The sequence below is a fragment of the Engystomops pustulosus genome, chromosome 11 (assembly GCF_040894005.1).
Source record: "Engystomops pustulosus chromosome 11, aEngPut4.maternal, whole genome shotgun sequence".
NCBI classification, from domain to species: Eukaryota; Metazoa; Chordata; class Amphibia; order Anura; family Leptodactylidae; genus Engystomops; species Engystomops pustulosus.
This window is the reverse complement of record NC_092421.1, coordinates 15,029,259-15,047,838: the sequence shown is the minus strand read 5'-3', so window position 1 is coordinate 15,047,838 and position 18,580 is coordinate 15,029,259. Positions and strand designations below refer to the sequence as shown.

The window sequence follows — 18,580 nt, the reverse complement described above, 5'->3', positions numbered from 1 at the left end:
CCTCTTCAGGGGACCCTGGAGGGAAGCTACAATCCAAATTTCTCAATGATCTTTCTATTGTATTAGTGAACTCGGGACGCCAATATGATTAAAACCTGTGATACAGCAGCGATCAATAAGTTACTGCTTAAATGGTCATATTGGCACTTTGCGACATACAAGTAGATTTTGGTTATATATAACCGATTGTGTCTCCAACAGGAGATCAAGCCAAATTATGCACGACTAAGTTGAATGGCAAAAAATGATGATCTTTATTAATCTTGGTTAAAAACATTGACAAAACATGGAGCGACCCGGGTCACGCCAGCTTAGATTATCCACATGGGTAAGAACTTTACTTCATACATATTCTAATAAGACACCTTTCTTAGGTTATAGGCATTGCCTGTTTACCTATATATATGTGCAATATTATGCCGTGACTGTTCGGACAGAGCTCCTTTTCTGTGTATCCCATCCACCGCTGTAATTAACTCTTTTTAAACATGTTTTGTTTTTTTAAATGTTTTTCAGATGCCACTTGGCAACTAAAACTTAAAGGGACGGTCCCTTACCCCGGACAATAGACTCCATTATATGTCCAAGTAGATTTTGGTTGTAGCTTGGGCACTCTGTCTCCAAAAGGTTCGCCATCACTGGCCTATAGCATTGATGGCGAACCTTTTGGAGACAGTGTGCCAAAGCTACAAGCCAAGCCCTCTCAAATGTCACAAAGTGCCAACATGACATTTTAGGCAGTAACTTATTGATCCCTTCTGTATCATAGGTTTTAATCGTACTGGTGTGCGGAGTTCACCAATACAATAAAAAGATGGAGAAATTTGGATTGTAGCTTCCCTCCAGGGTCCCCTGAAGAGGAAGAATCGGGGGAGCCAGAGCAGGAGCTTCAATAATAATCTGTCTCTATCCACACCTTCTTGTGAGGATGTCGCTTTAAAATAGCACTGAGCATGGCACGTCCTGGGCTGTATTGGATCACCGGAGAAAGCCTTGAGTGCTAGCTGGCAAACTCTGTGTTGGGGTGAAGGCTTGGGTGCCCACAGAAAGGGCTCTGAGTGTCATAGGTTTGCCACCACTGATTTATAGGAAATGTGAACAGCATGATCAGGAGGACTTTTTAAAGCATCAATATCAAGCATGATAAACCAGGGACACTCATTGATCCGTGGAAATATTTTTCTTATCTTCTGTATTGTAGGTGTGTACACCGAAAAATATACCATGTTTTGAGAGTGCTACTTTTTTCATTTTTATTATCAATAAAACCTCTATGTGGTGGAAGTCGCTGAATCTCAATTAGAAGAAATGAGCACTAAATGACTTTCCCTTTGCCTCTTCTTTTCGATTCCTCCAGCAGTATTTTGCCTGTGTGTCTGAAGCTTCTACAGGCGGAGATGTTACAGTGTTTGGTTAGGGCTCCCATGTGTCCTAATAGTCCCAGAGCGATCCACGTTGTTACTAAAAAAAAAAATCTTTCTTGAGTATTTGTACAGAAATTTGCATGAATCCAATTTTGCGCTTGACTGGTTCTAGAAACTGTGTGTGATGATTCTATGTATGAGGCAGAGCACTGCGGTGTCCATAGTGAGCACGGTGGGGATAAACATATTCAGTAGTTGGGGGATATACAGGCGGTCCCCTACTTAAGAACACTCGACTTACATACGACCCCTAGTTACAAACGGACCTCTGGATATTGGTAATTTACTGTACTTTAGTCCTAGGCTACAATAAACAGCTGTAACAGTTATCACAGGTGCCTGTAATGAAGCTTTAGTGTTAATCCTGATTCTAATGACAACCCAACATTTTTAAAATCCAATTGTCACAGAGACCAAAAAAGTTCTGGCTGGGATTACAATGATAAAATATACAGTTCCGACTTGCATACAAATTCAACTTAAGAACAAACCTACAGACCCTATCTTGTATGTAACCCGGGGGACTGCCTGTAATCCTATATTGGGTTACATTATTCATTGCCCGTCATATTAGGCCCCATTGCAAAGATTTCAACTTAACTAAAACATTTATTTAGGGCACAGGACATTAATTTTTGTAATGTGTGTGTAAGTGTAGGGGGCAGGATATTGAGTACAGTAATTTCCCAATATACATCTATTGATAGTTCTGCTGCACTTTCTGTAAAGTGAACCATCCTGTTCTTTTCTACCTCATCAGCCAGACATTTCTAACCATAAAATTTCTGCAGATGGAGGGTCATGTTATCTCTCTCTGTCCATGAACAATCGCCCTGCCAGGACCTTGATCTTATATTTATGAATATGGTCCTGGTAGGGCGATCACATGACCCTCCATCTTTATGGTCATGAATGTCTGGCTGATGAGGTAGAAATGGACAGGAGGCTGCACTTTACATAGCAAGAAAGTGGTGCAGAGCTATTAATATATGTATATTGGTAATTTACCAAACATCCTGCCCACACTTACACATACATTATAAAAAACATGAGGTAAAGTGGCCAACCCCTTTAATTATATATAATAAATATATAGATATGAGAACAAGTGCATATAAGATATAACCTGGTACATCCGAATTAAATTAATATTGCCTAAACCTGGCGCTTACAGATGGACCAGTAGACTATTGTGGATGTATATGTTATGACTTTAGTTTTTTTTAAAAATGGCCATGAGAGTTTTCTGTCAGAGGTAGGATATACTGTCACCATTCAGGACACACATGTCTGGTCAAAGGGTCCAGAGCAGGACAACGGCTGTAGTCATTGTTGGCCCGGCCCACCATAGGCTCAGGCTCTAACTCAATATTAACCCCTTAACGCTCTGCACCGTAGCTCTACGGCGCAGAGGTATAAGGGATGTATGAAGAGGGCTCACGGGCTGAGTCCTCTTCATACAGAGGTGGGGGTTTTTGCATTTTGCACAAAACCCCCACCGCTAATAACCGCGGTCGGTGCTTGCACCGATCGCGGCTATTAACCCTCTAAACGCCGCCGGCCATCTTTTTTTCGATCGCCACGCCCCCGAACGTCATCGGGGGGCGGCGATCGGTTACCATGGTAGCCTCGGGTCTTCTTTTGACACAAGGCTACATGGTTTATGCAGGTTCGTTACAATGAGCCAGTGGCTCATTGTAATGTATGACCTGCAAAAATGCCATATATTGCAATACTGTAGTATTGCAGTATATGGTAGCAGCGATCTGACCATCTAGGGATAATGTACCCTAGATGGTCTAAAAAATAGTGAAAAAAAAAAGTTTAAAAAATAAAAAAAATTAATAAAATATTAAAAGTTCAAATCACCCCCCTTTCCCTAGAACGGACATAACAAACAGTAAAAATCACAGACATATTAGGCATCGCCGCGTCCCAAAATGCCCGATCTATCAAAATATAAAAACGGTTACGGCCGGTGGTGACCTCCGAGGCGGGAAATGGCGCCCAAATGTCCGAAATGCGACTTTTACACCTTTTTACATAACATAAAAAATGATCAAAATGTCGCACAGACCTCAAAATGGTAGCAATGAAAACGTCGCCTCATTTCGCAAAAAATGACCCCTCACACATCTCCGTGCGCCAAAGTATGAAAAAGTTATTAGCGTCAGAAGATGGCAAAAAAATGTTTTTCTTTTTTGTACACATTCGTTTAATTTTTGAAAATGTATTAAAACACAATAAAACCTGTATAAATTTGGTATCACCGCGATCGCACCGAACCAAAGAATAAAGTAGGCGTGTTATTTGGAGCGAAGAGTGAAAGACGTAAAAACTGAGCCCACAAGAACGTGACGCACGTGCGTTTTTTTTTCAATTTTTCCACATTTGGATTTTTTTTTCAGCTTTGCAGTACACGGCATGTTAAAATAAATAACATTACGGGAAAGTAAAATTTGTTACGCACAAAATAAGCCCTCACACAGGTCTGTACACGGAAAAATGAAAAAGTTATGGATTTTTGAAGTTGGAGAGCGAGAAATTAGCCGAAAAACCCTCCGTCCTTAAGGGGTTAAACAACCCAATCTGTATTCTACTAGGGTCTTTTTCCAAGGGGCTAAAAAAGGATAATTTTATCTGCTTGGCCCAAAGACTTTGTGTCGATCAGTTTATGCCCTACCATACTTCACCAAGTATCTTTTATTCTTTTAGTGCTTTTTTTTGTGTTGGTACACGGCCCATGTTACATTACAACATTACAGCTCGGCTTGCAGTCCTCCCTATGTGAACATTGTCCTATGATACACCACTATAATCTTCCAGTCTAGTTTTCCAATCTTTTTCCGGAATATTTGAAGGCCCTCTACACTACGCATTAGGAATTTTTTTTGCAGTATTTCAGAACTTTTTTTTTTTTTTTTTTTTGTACTAAAACAAGCCATTACTGTACAAAATAGACACTTGTTAAATCTGTAGAGACCTTGTAAATTGCTTTTTATAATAGATGATAAAAGTGCTACACAGTCACGGAGGAAACAAACTTGGCTTTGTGTTGCGTTCTGTGTAGACCCATTGAAGACCTCATTATGTCATCATTGTGTATTCGTAAGTGCTAATCCCTGCAGCCTTGTGAATCGTAGCACGGATTCTCTGGTGATTGACAATAGTGTATTATGAATTCACATTTGTCTCTCACAGAAGAGTCAGGGTTTTTTGTTAGAAATTGGCGCTATAACGTAAAAAGCAAAGTCTTTTATTTCCTTTTACAACTTATTATACTGTATTATAAGAATAATTCCAATGCATGGTGAAGTTAAAGGGTAAAACTCATAAATTTGTAACATATTTCGTTTCACGGGTCTGTAAATATAATTCCATGAAAACTTTCTGCCTGCAAGCACCACTGCTCCAGGGAATATGTTACATTGTATTTCCAGTCTTAAAGGGGTGTTTCCATTTCAGAAAATTAATGTTATTGTTTGTATTATCATAAAAAGTTATACAATTTTCCAATATATTTTCTGTATTAATTCCTCACAGTTTTCTAGATCTCTGCTTGCTGTCAATCTATAGAAATCGTTTGTTTATTTTCAGTGGACAGAAATCTGACCATGGTCACACAGGTGCACCGCTCGTTATATCACTTGGTGCTGATTACCTTCCGTGCTGCTAATGAGTTGTGCACCTGTGTGACCATGGTCAGATTTCTGTCCACTGGAATTAAACATAGAAGCTTTCTACAGAGATCTAGAAGGAATTGATACGGACAGTGGCGTAACTTTAAGCTGATGGGCCCCAGTGCAAAGTCTGTGCCAGGCCCCCGACTGGGTGTAGAGGTTGCACTCCACGCCCCCTCAAGTTATGCCCCTGGATACGGAAAGTATATTGGAAAATTGTATAACTTTTCATCATAAAAACATTAACATTTTAATTTTCTACATCTACTAGCATCTGACACACAAAAAGAGAGATGAGACAGATCAGAGGTGAGATGAGATCCCTGCAATGTGTAAAAAACACAGTGACACTCTCAGCTTTGTTAACTCGGCTATAACACACAGAGTCCGCTCTGCTATATGCCTCCCTCCCAGATAAAGACCTTGGCTATCTGTAGCTTGTAGAGTAAACTCTGCCAACTATTGCTTGCTGCCAGGAAGTGCCTGTGTCTGAGATGGTCTTGTAATGCAGGGGGAGGAGCAGAGAGCACTGCAGTGTGCAGACATGAAAAGCTATTCATGAGAAGAATCTGACCATAGTCAGAAGATTTACGGTCGGTTTCAGGGACAACCAAAAGTGTAAACACCAGGACTGATACAGACAGGCTGGACTTATATCTGTGAAATGCTTTCTTTTTGTTAATAACCGTGAATTAGAGAATGTGTGTTAATTTGTTACCCTGGGTATATTTAATAATCTTGTTTTCATGGGAAATACCCGTTTAATGTGTCCTGGGTGCAGAGTTTTTTTTTTTATTTGAACATAAAGGAAAGGCCATACAGAATGACCCATAAAACTCCAATAAATGAACATATCCACAGGAGAGGGCAGAAAGAGACAAATTTGGTCCCCTTGGTCCCTGGCTTTGGGTTTTGTTGTGTTGGGTGTTGATTGTTATTCTCGAGTTCCACTGCAAATCCTTTTTTTTTTTGGATGGAAATCATGAATGTATGGATGTGGAAATAAAATGTTTCGGAAGGAGGGCAAATTTGATTTTGGAGCACCCAAAAAGTGATCCTTGGGTGTCACAGACCTACATCCTCTGCCATCCTATCCTTGCATGCAGGGTAATGCTTCCCAAGAGTTTCCCATGCAGGAAATACACGGTCGCCCGGCCCAAGGGATCCATGAGAAACTTCTATTTTGTTGTTGATGAGAATCCAGATTTCAGCCGACAGCTCCACTAATCATAACACACGCAACCAAGGGACCTGAGCCATAACTCTACATTTCAACCCTCGATATTTTGGTGATGAGTCCTTAGCAGGACTGTATATGTCTGAGCGGATTGACCGTATTTTTCGGACTATAAGGCGCACTAAAAATCTTTTTGATTTTGTCAGAAATCAAAGGTGCGCCTTATAGTCCAGTGCGCCTTATATATGAACCGTACTTACAGACAACAGCTGCCTTTAGCTGTGCACAGGTCTGCCACCTGCTGGTCATTTATCCTTATAATCCAGTGCACCTTATATGTGAACCGTACTTACAGACAACGGCTGCCTTGTACTGTGCACAGGTCTGCCACCTGCTTGCTGGTCATTCAGTCTTATAACCAGGTGCGCCTTATAATCCGGTGCACCTTATATATGAACCTAGACGTTTTAGCAGGCATTTATTGATGGTGCGCCTTATAGTCCGAAAAATACTGTACATGATCTTCTGGTAAGATATATTTAGATATCATTAATAGTAGTCTGTTCCTTCTTTTCAGGGAATAAATCTCAAGACAGCGGCATCGCAGAGATGGAGGAGCTGCCTGTCCCTCACAACATCAAGATCAGTAATATCACATGTGACTCTTTCAAGATCTCGTGGGATATGGATCCTAAATCCAAGGATCGGATAACGCACTACTTTATCGACCTGAATAAGAAGGAGAACAAGAATTCCAACAAGTTTAAACACAAGGTAATTTTTTGTCAATTTTAACAAAACGTAGTAATATCCACTGGTGTCTGAGTGTATTATGCGGACCTTTACTTTGTCAAAAAGAAATAGGTTTTCAGGAGATGTGTCCCATTTATTTATTTATTTTTTTTAAGTTTTTATTGAGCAATTTTAACATTACAAGTTAAAGAAGCTTTAGGAGCTGTTGTACACGAAGGTACTGTATTCTTTTAAGATAGATTGTTTCATTTTTAAAACTGGGATGGCACTGGCTTGAATGGTGGCCTAATTTCCTTTGATTAGGGGTCCTTTTTCTGTGGGAGCTGTGAATATATGCTCACACTGCAGTATATAGGCCAAGGTTGTTGATACTGCTACTTCTGCTGTGCTGCATGTGTACTAACCCTTGCGCCACCCGCGAGGAGGGACCCGTTTTTGGCTCAGCAGCTCATCAGCAATTTACCTCTTGTTACACGATAGGTATATCAAAAAGGAGTGCAAAAAATCTTGTGTTTTACCAGCATAACATAGGCACCTGATACAATTTATATTCTGGGGGTGCATAGAGAATCTACCATATTTTTCGGGCTATAAGGCACATAAGTCCAGTGTGCCTTAAATATGAACCATACTTACAGACAACAGCTGCCTTGAACTGTGCACAGGTCTGCCACCTGCTGGTCATTCATCCTAATAATCAGGTGCGCCTTATAATCCGGTGCGTCTTATATATGAATTGTAACAGGAGAGAAATCATGATATTCTTTAGTATTGCCAATAATGGTGTCATGCAATTCATGGATTTATGATGCCTCTATAATTTGAATGGATAAATACTTTATTAAAAGACACTGGTCAGCTCAATAAAACAATTTAGCTGTACATAATAATGAAATGATCTCCCTAGCCCTCTTCCAGTTATGTCCCTGTGAATATCCTAGGTTTATCAGAACATACCAAAAAGCTGTGCTGTACTGCGACTGACCTATCTTCCAGCGATCCAAGCCTGGAAGTCACCGCCAGCATCCGGTATGGGAGTGGCGGTCCAGGAAGAATAAGAAGGGAGGGGAGTGCCTGGCCCACCCCCTAAAACGCCAGACTGCTGGAAGATGGGTTTGTCGATAGGACCGCTACATGCCACAGTATGGAACTGCTTTGTGGTATGTTCTAATAAAGCGAGGATTCTCACAGTGACATAACTGTTGGGGGGCTAGGGAGATTCTTTCATTAATATGTGTAGCTAGGCCTTTAAAGGACACCTGTCAGCTAAATGCAACAAAGTGATTTTTCAGGGTTTTTTTTATATTCCTTTTTTTATATAGTGCACACAGATTACGTAGCGGTACACAGAGCTTTTTTTCCCACAATGCAAATTTTAAAGGAAATCTACCATTTTTGTTTTCATGCATTGTGAACCAAACATACCTTGAGAATACTGTAGGCACACTGATGCAGAAACATATCCCTGAATTTTTCTGAAAAAAACAATTATACATTTATGATAATGAGGCTATGTCGCTCCTGTGGCTGCCCCGGCGCTTCTCCTCTTACATTAATTATGCACTGCTCCAGAGAATGATGTAATCACTGTGCTGTCCCTGACAGGCATAAGTAATCAATCGCTACACCATCCCCCAGCTGCTGTGTATCATCCAGCTCAGGTTGATACGTCCTGTGTGGACATTTTAGGAAGCTCCGTGCAATGAGTTTACAACAAGTATGCAACCCAGCTTTCTCAAGGTCCTGAATTTTATAATTGTTTTTGAGCAAAACCACGTGGATCATGGATTAAACAAGATATGTTTCTGCATCAGTGTAGCTACAGCATTCCAAAGGTATGTTTGGCACAATGCATGAAAACAAATGGTAGATTTCCTTTAAACCTTTCCAAAAAAGTTCAATATGGAATAAATGTCAAAATATACTTTTACCCAGATATAAACTACTGTAGCAGACCATATTCATTGTGACCTTTGACATCTGGGGGAAGCTGAACCAGAGAACACCACTCACTGTATAAGCGGACATTGGGATACATTGTAGCCATCTATAAGTAAGGATACATTGTAAATCCTCCTAATATAGCCTTACACCATAGCAGGAATGAATCCAGCCTAATGTGACACTGCACTCACTGTCTTGCTATAAAGATGGAATTTCAGTGAAAAGTAGATTCTTAGGGAATGAGAACATTATGTAAGTGGTGAATGAAACACTTTGCTACAATTTGTTATAAAGTCTTTTTGTATTCACTTTTCGTTTATACGACGTTCAATGAAGTTAAAAAATGTACTTGTTGGGTCTTCCTTTTCTTCGCGGTGAAGCTTAGGTGGGATCAGAAAGGCTCTGAGCTTTATTATTGGACGCAGCCTCCGCCAAGTCTTCAACATTTTAACAAGTGCTAAAGGGAATTTCACATTCTTGCGGACTTTTCCCTTGCCCGGGGGACTGTCAGTATAATGTGTGGAAGAACAATTATCTGGAAAGTAATAGAAAGGCAATTATTACAAGCCTTAATTGCCGCCTTTGGGTGTGTGGACCTGCTCATTGTAGGAGATCTCTTGATGTTGGTGACATCATATGCGGCCTGTGAATGTTTGTCAGTATGTGGCATGTCATCTATAATTGCAGCCATTTGCAGCTGTAGATCCGGTATAACTTGTGTTTGTGATGTACTTGTTCTAAGACTCGTACAAGCCCATTCACATCTTTATTTATCCTCAAGTCTCCCCGTTTTCCTGTTTTTTCAATTAAAGGGTTTCCATGTACCGAGCTGATCTGCAGTAACCAGGTGTGGCCACTATCAGGGATGGATTGAGGGGTGGGCACACGGGGCCCATGCCCAGGGGCCCCCATCATCTTCTCAGCAGGCTCTGCTGTGCAGGAGGGAGATCACACAGAATAGAGGGACAGAGAGGAGAATTGGTGTGGTTGTAGCCATTCCCCGTTCTGCAGTTAGGCAAAGGGGGAGACTTAGACTGTGGAAGGGGTAGGGGGGGAAGAACAGCAGACTTCCCCCAAGTCAAAGCCTGTCTTTACACCTTAGGGTGGCTTTCTGACACATGCATCTGAATGCATGCATGCATTTTCATGTTACTATGATGAAGCAGCCAAATGCATTGTAACATGATAACCCTTGTGTTGGGACACCACGTGTGAACGCTCCCTATGTGACCTGTGTGTAGGTTGCTTAGTTTATTATTCTTAAACTGCTTTTTATTTATTTTTTTACAAACCATACGGCTTGCACAGCCCCGTTATGGAGCTCTACTGACTGAGTCCCAAAAACACATAAAGACCCTCGAACACCTCTGTATTATTCTCACATACCACATCTGCCACTGAACTCTTCCTTATGAGGTTCTGCAACAGCTGAGGTATTTAATAGGTCACATGTTCCTGTTGATCTACGTTTTTTGAATGGCAATTCGGTCAGAACGGGAGGAGCCGAGACGCATGTAATCGGTAACGAGCAGCATATATTATGCATGTAAAACGCGTGGTACTTGTTACCAATGTCATGTGTTTCAGTTAAAACACATTGGGCCAAGCCTCTCCTCACTCCGATTGAATTACATTCAAAACGTAATTAAATGCAGCCATAAACCTGCTCTATCAATTATAACAATCTGGCGTAAATGTTGGTAAATCCGGCAACTGCTGCCTTATCCCTACCCTGCAGCTATTGCACAATTTGCTCAAGGTGCCAAGAAGAAGGATTTTGTGCTCTGATTTTCTCTAATTTAGATGCACCATTTAAGTAGTAGCCTGGGGGCAGACTGCTTCAGAGTACTGTATGCCTCTAACCATATACAGGCAGTCCCGGGTTACATACAAGATGGGGTATTTGGGTTTGTACTTAAGTTGAATTTGTATGTAAGTCGGGACTGTATGTTTTATAATTGTAGCTCCAGGCAAAATTTTATTTTTGTCCCACTGACAATTGGATTTTCTAAATTTTTTGCTGTAATGGGACCGAGGATTATCCATAAAGCTTCAGTACAGACACCTTACAGCTGATTATTGCAGTCTGGGACTATAGTAAAGCATTCAGAGACTTCACGAGAGGTCCGTCTGTAACTAGGGGCTGTCTGTAATCGGGTGTCCTTAAGTAGGGGACCGCCTGTATATATTAATAATATTACAGTACTTGGCAAATAAACCTCACACATTTCTAATGTGTAACAAAGTCTCATTTCTATTTTTCTTTAAATTGTCTTTAATAGGAAGAAAAATCATATCTGGCACAGATAACTCGACAAATCTGATTGTTGATGAGATGGAATCTGCTTAATTTGCCGCCTGTGTGCTGGGTGCATTTTGGATTATACAGATTTATTCCCATTGCAGAGTCGTCTAATCAGGAGGCTGCTACTGACAAGACAATATTCTCTGCATTATCTCCCGCAGAAGTTATCCCAACTTATCTGTAAAGTCAAAGTAGTTCTGTCTGCCCTGTGCCAGGTTTCTTAATGGGCTTCATCGTTACATTTAAACCTGTCACCCAGATTGCAATGATAACGTTATTGGAAACCTCCGATAACGCTAACAAACACCACTGCGGAGTACAATAGAAACGACGGTCTGGCGTATTCATGAGGGGGCGGGATTAGGGGCGGTGACTGCCGCATGACACATGGCATTCACAGCCGAGCTATGGAGCGAGCGGGAAGGCCCGGGGCGCGCGCTCCAAAGCTCGGCAGTGACTGCCGCGTGTCATGCAGCAGTCACTGCCCCTAATCCCGCCCACAATCCCGCCTCCTCATGAATACGCTGGACCACTTTTCTATTGTACTCCGCAGCGGTGTTAGATAGCGATATTGGAGGTTTCGGATAATGATATCATTGTAACATTGCTGCGTTTGTTTTAGCACTAGGAGCTTTAGTAAGCAGCTCCTAGTCCCGAATTTCTGGGTGACAGGTCCTCTTTAAAGGACATTTACCACCAGGTTACTGATTGTAGACCATACTTTTATGCATGCTTGTTAGCTATAGGCCCTAGAGCTAACAAGCATGCATAAGAGGACTAGAGTCTAGAGGATGATGGCACAGTCTTCAGCTAGATCCAGGGCTCCCGGATTCCTCAGAAAACAACTTTATAAAACTATGGAAATGAGTCTGAGCTGCTCAGTCACCTGAGTCATCTGCTGTTCCCTAATAATTCAAGACCTGAGTGAAGTTGGCACCCCCACCTTGTTCAATTCTTACAAAATTGGTGTCAAATGTTTGTGCTGGTTTGTGTAGTAGAAATTTTTGTTTGTGCCGCCATTGTTTTTAATAATAGTTCAGAAGTCTACCAGCCCCCCCCCCCCAACACCACCACCACCACCACCACCACACACACACATTACCCAAATCAATGAACCAAGGATCATTGTGCTGCTTTTGTTTTGAAGATATTAACTAAATTGTAAAATTCAAAAGGTCAGCCAGACCCCCCCCCCCACACACACACATTAACCGAATCAAACAGGTGGTGTCAAACGTTTGTGCTACGTTTTGTGCCACTATCGTTTTTAAGGTATGTTTAGGTGTTTACATAAGTTACGGTGTTTAGGATAAACTGCTAAAAAGAAAAAACCTAGTGACACCTCTCTGGTTTGATCAACAGAGGGAGCTAGCAAACACAATTTACTTTGGGAGCAATGAACTCTGATGACCTCTGTGAAAAACGATCAATACATTCATACAGTGACGAAATAATAGGTATTCGCTGTTGGTTTATTGAATGTCTTAAAAGCACAATAAAAAAAGGGTCTAGATTTTTATTGTGCTTTTAAGACTTTTAATAAACCAACATTGAACACCTATTATTTCTTCACTGCCCATTCATTATACCTGAGTGCGCCAACCAATCAGACCACGTCCCAACTTTCTATTCCAATGATCCTGCTCAGTGTGGCTACTGGAAACTCAGATTTTCATCAATGTTTTCTGGACCGGGAAGATGATCTAAGTAGTGTTGTGCCTATTCTTCAGCACAACCAGAGATGGTCAGCACCTTTTAATTTGTCCCTGACAATTTGCCCCATATGATATTACACCATCAGCGCTTTTTCTTTCCTTTTCTTGACGAGATGGCTAATGCACCAAAGTCCTTTATTCTAGGAACAGAAAAGTTTTTATTAAGTCTTCTCATCAATTCTGGTTTCGATTGTGAGGGAATTGAGCGGAGTTAAACTCATCAAATTGTTATTTTCCCTAGAACACCCAAAGCTTTGGGTCAAAACATTGTACCATTTGATACTTGACCATTTAGCAGCGGTGACGCTGTATTTTCAGGGACCAGAACCAATGGTCTTAATGTCTGCGCAATATTCTGAGCATCTGGCACACCGAGCCTGCAAGCGTTTACTGTCTGTGTTATAAAAACTCATCGAAATGAGACTTTACCAATGTAGCGTAACTTATTGCAAGCTCAGATACAGGTGTGATGAATCCATGACCATGAGCTCAAGCCACAGGCTGTCCCATAGTGTTCAATGATCCTTGGTCATGCATAATGGACACACAGCTTCCTGGTCATACTCTACTCTTTTCAGCTGCAGTCAGAGGAGACATAACTTCTGTATATTCTTCAACTCAAGGGAGTAAACCTCTCTAGCAGGGGAGGATTAAGGGCTCATGCAGACGATTGTGCGCAGCCCATGAAAACAGGCTTGTATGTTTGCCCAATTGCATGGAATGCACAGCATACGGCACGTCCACAGCATTGTGTACAGTCTGAGGGATAATGCCAAAAAAAACCTGTTTCCACGGGCTGCACACATTCATGTTCATACAGGCCAGGACCCATGGAAGTCTTAGGACCCATGCAAGGGGGTGTTAGCTTTCGGTTCTGCAGTTGGTGGACCTTTAACTCCTTAACAATTTGCCCCTTTTTTGCATTTGTGTTTCCAGGGTGGGTCCTTTAACTTTGCTACTATGGGGAGGCTGTGACTTGGCTACTTAGTGAGGGAACTGTGGTTTGGCTACTGTAGAGGTGACTGTGACTATTGGCTACTGGGGGGAGTGACATTTAGCTAATTGTTGGGGGTACTGTGACTATTGGCCACTGTGGAGGTCGCCGTGGCTATTGGCTACTGTGAGTGGGGCACTGTGACTACTGTGGGGGCAACTGAAATGGCTTCTGTGAGGACCACTGTTACTGTTGCTTTCTGTAGATTAGTGACTCTTTTGGCTACTGAAAGAGCACTATTACTATATTCACCACTGGGGGGCATTATGACTATATCAGAGACTTTTGGGTCACTGTTACTCTAGTGCAGTGGCGGCGAACCTATGGCACAGGTGCCAGAGGTGGCACTCTGAGCCCTCTCTATGGGCACCCATGCCTACACCCCAGCACAGAGTTCACCAAACAGGACTCAAAGCCTCTTGCAGTCCCAGGACCCTGGAAGGAAGCTATAATGATAATTTTAAAACTTCTTTCTACTGTATTGGTGTCCTCAGGTGCCGATACAATTTAAACCTATGCCAGAGCAGGGAGTAATAAGTTACTGCCTAAATTGTCACATTGGCACTTTGCAAAAAATATGTGGGCTTTGGTTGTAGTTTTGGGCACTCAATGTCTAAAAGGTTTGCCATCACTGTTCTAGTGCATATAATAGTGGCACTGTTGCTTTATTCATTACTTTGGGGGGCACCTTTGCTATATTGGATATTGTGGGGGCATTGTTACTATCATCTCCACGGTAGCGGTAGTATAGTATTACAGTTTACGTGTTCTTCCCATGAAAGAAGTTGGTTAAGATAAATCGGGGTGCAGGGTTTAGTTTCTGCATATCCTACCAATATCTGATACATGGAAAAAAAGAGATGGAACAAAGCAAAGTCATAAGATGGATATAAGTTTTTCTAACTCGCTTTACCCCCCACCCCCACCCTTGGATCAAGACCCTTGGATCAAGACCCTTGGATAGAGTTTTAGTGCTGCTGTGTCCTCTGCACACTGCTAGACAGGAAGTGCCTGTGTCTGTAGTGCTCACTGCCTCCTGCCCCTCCCCCTGCAGTACAAGAGAAGCTGTTACTGAGAGAGGAATCTGCCTGACCATAGCCAGGAGTTTTTGGTCATATCCAAGGACAACCAAAATGTAAATACCAGGAGACTGATAGAGACAACTTGGAATTATATCTGTGACATGCTGTATTTTTGGGAATAACAGTGAATAAGTGAATGTGTTAGTTTGTTATCCTGAGTACATTTAGGAATATTGTCTTCATGGGAATACCTGTTTAAAGTAGGTGCTAAGATTTTTGTGTTGCTAAATCCTAGCTTGAAGGAGCTCACGGGGAGGCCAGGTAGATGACGGCTTTGATTGAAGGACAATCTTTTCTTCTTCTGTCACCATATTCACAGTAACTGCTGTTATCCTTTCCTATAAGGGGGGGGGGGCAACACGGAGACAATCTTAGGGCTCATTCAGACGGGTGTTTTTGAGGTCTGTATGCTATCTGTGACATATAGACGTGAAAAAAACTGATGTGGATACAATACGGAATGAACACAGACATCACATGTGGATGTGCAGGGGACATGCCTGTGTGAATGATACCTTATTCATTCAGCATCGGGCAATAAATTGGATGCAGTATAAGGCTGTAAACTTGTTTGTTTCTGGTTCTGTACCTGTGTAGTAAGCTTGGTGCTTTTTTTATGTATTAGGCTTGGTACTGGTAACATCTGAATTTATTCATCTTTGTTCTGGTACTGTCTCTCTGTAGTAAGCTTGATTCCAGTGCTGTATCTATGTAGAAAATTTCAGTGCTAACAGAGCCAATGACATCCATAGCTATAGATCACCTGCCTTCTATGTTCTGACCAACCCCTCAATTTACTCTATAGAATCTATTTGTGTCTGGGCAGTAGAAAGAAGGCGACTTATAAACATTTTTTTTTTTTTTTTAAATCTGTGGCTTGATGACTTATCGCAGGATGTAACCAGAGCTCCTCAGTGTGACATACCACACCCTACATTGTGATTGTAGATTATATAGGAATGCCCTTGGTAGACATTTAGTTCCCAAATCTTCTCTTTTTCCAGACACAAAGCATTTTTTTCAATGCAGGTTTTTCTCTAACGGCAGAGCTCCCCCTGGTGGCATCTGCTCCCGCACACACTATTGAAGACAATAGATTTTGGTATTTTATTTGTATAGCTTTCATAGGAAACAAAGGCAGGTGAGGGAGGTGAACGCCTTCCCCAGAGCGGCTTCTGCAGATTGTTTCTTCTGTATCCGCAGATTTGTGTATAATCCAGCCCCGATAATAGCTGTGACTACGGAGCGGCAGCATTCTGCAGAGAAGTGGATGTGATGAGCTGAGCTTTTTTATAGAACCCACTATAGACTGATCAAATTAATAATAATAATAATTCTTTATGTATATAGCGCACACAGATTACGCAGCACTGCACAAAGCATGACACATTATTCCCTGTCCCCATGGGGCTCACAATCTAATCAACCTAACAGTATGTATTTGGAGTGTGGGAGGAAACCGGAGGACCCGGAGAAAACCCACGCAAACACAGAGAGAACATACAAACTCTTTGCAGATGTTGACCTGGGTGGGAATCGAACCCAGGACCCCAGCGCTGCAAGGCAGAAGTGCTACTCACTCAGCCCCCGTGCCACCCAATTTGTGTCTGCAGTGTCCACTTGTTTTAAGGAGACGTATTAAACTCTCGTGTTGCAAATCTAAACAGACTGGGTTGATTTTCATAAGACATGACAGGAATACAGTGCCAAGACAACATCCCCATTGATAATGAGAAAGCGAATAATGTAGCTTGTATCAGTACAGCCAGGGCTGACAGCAGGAATTTCTGGGCTACGCTCTGCCACATTTTTGGGGTTCCCCTGTATCTTCGGTTTATTACAGTTCACCATCCATACAAGCCTTTATACTTTATTTTGGCGGATAGTCAAACCCCCGTAGACTTTGATGGGTCAATTAGGTGTTAAGTCCTTTTCCATTATAGGAGGAGAGAAGGTGTAGAGCATAGGACTCTTGATCAGATGGATTTTAGTGAGGAAACTTTGCTCTATATAGACTTCCATCAAAACTGCCTGGCACAAAGTGTAGGAAATTTTCATCCTTTGTGGGGTGTCTGGAAACTACTGATGTAAGACCACGGATTGTGTCCAAGCAGAGGTCCCCATATGATCATTGATTAAATGATCAATAGGACTTATAACTGCTGAATTCACCCCAGATATCTTCAGCTCATAGCATTACATCTCCACACTGTGCCCCTAAAGATACCACAGTCACAGTTTAGAATTCTTTGGATAAGTGTCCCACACTGCGCTCATAAATATTATATGCTTCTCACAAATAACTTCCCTGTGCTCTCCTGCACATATACAGTATATATCAATTATTGCTATATAAATTCTACAGCACCCCCTAAAAAAATGTAGTGTACCCCTATAACAGTGGTGGCGAACCTATGGCACTGGTGCCAGAGATGGCACTCGGAGGCATCTCTGTCGGCACACAGGCAGTCTCCCAGGCACAGAGTTTGCCAGACACGGCATCTTCCTGCAGTCTCAGGCAGTCCAAGTAGTTCCCTGCTATTGTAAAGTGACCCATCCTGTGCTGCTTGGTCCTGTCCAAAGAGTGAAAAGGTGTCGGATTGGAGCTCAAAGATTCTGGTAGCAATAAGTTTGTTACTGCCTAAATTGCCGTGTTGGCACTTTGGGAAAAGCTAGTGGTTTTTGGGTCTCATTTTGGACACTCTGGGGGTCATTTACTAAGGGCCACAACGTGTTACCCGAATATTTCCGATTTGCGCCGATTTCCCCTGTATTGCCCCGGGATTTTGGCGCCCGCGATCGGATTGTGGCGCATCGGCGCCGGCATGCGCGCGACGGAAATCGGGGGGCGTGGCCAAACGAAAACCCGACGGATTCGGAAAAACCGCCTCATTTAAAAACCGAAAATGTGTCGCTTGGGACGCGCTTACCTTCACTTGGTCCGGGTCGGTGAATTTCAGGGCACCCGGATGCTTTTCAGCGCAGCAGCGCCACCTGGTGGACGGCGGAGGAACTACCTTAGTGAATCCCGGCCGGACCAGAATCCACCGCAGAGAACGCGCCGCTGGATCACGAACGGACCGGGTAAGTAAATCTGCCCCTCTATCTCTAAAAGATTTGCCATCACTGCCCTATAATGATATATGGAAACTTATTAGTAGCAATAATTGTTTTTGACAGGTCACGAATATATATTATTCATCATCAATATCTATTAGGCCTAGAAAACATTGGGGTCTCCGTATAAGATTCTCTGATGTCTGGGAGCAGCTTTCTCTTTATACAGCGAGATGACAGCATGCGAAATACTTGATTTTTCTTGAACAATTTGCATATCATCCCCTAAAGCGCTTAAGCTTTGCTTCCCATCAGCAAATAGAGTAATGACCCAGAACTGCCTCATTAACAGCGCAGAATGAAGCCCACGCCTGTGAATAATAAGGCAGCAGCATTAATTGCTTGCAAACAAAGTTACAGGCAGCAAGAACGTTCAAGAAATTATTAAA

General features: G+C 42.1%; 1 protein-coding gene across 3 annotated transcripts in view; it reads left to right on the top strand.

Moving 5' to 3' along the window:
- PHYHIPL (phytanoyl-CoA 2-hydroxylase interacting protein like) overlaps positions 1–18,580 on the top strand; it is a 96,132-nt gene that overhangs the window by 67,263 nt on the left and 10,289 nt on the right. For all 3 annotated transcript variants that reach the window (XM_072131208.1, XM_072131209.1, XM_072131210.1), the window contains one exon: positions 6,859–7,055. In XM_072131208.1, the coding sequence (XP_071987309.1) occupies positions 6,859–7,055 (197 nt within the window). The remainder of the gene's footprint in view (positions 1–6,858; positions 7,056–18,580) is intronic.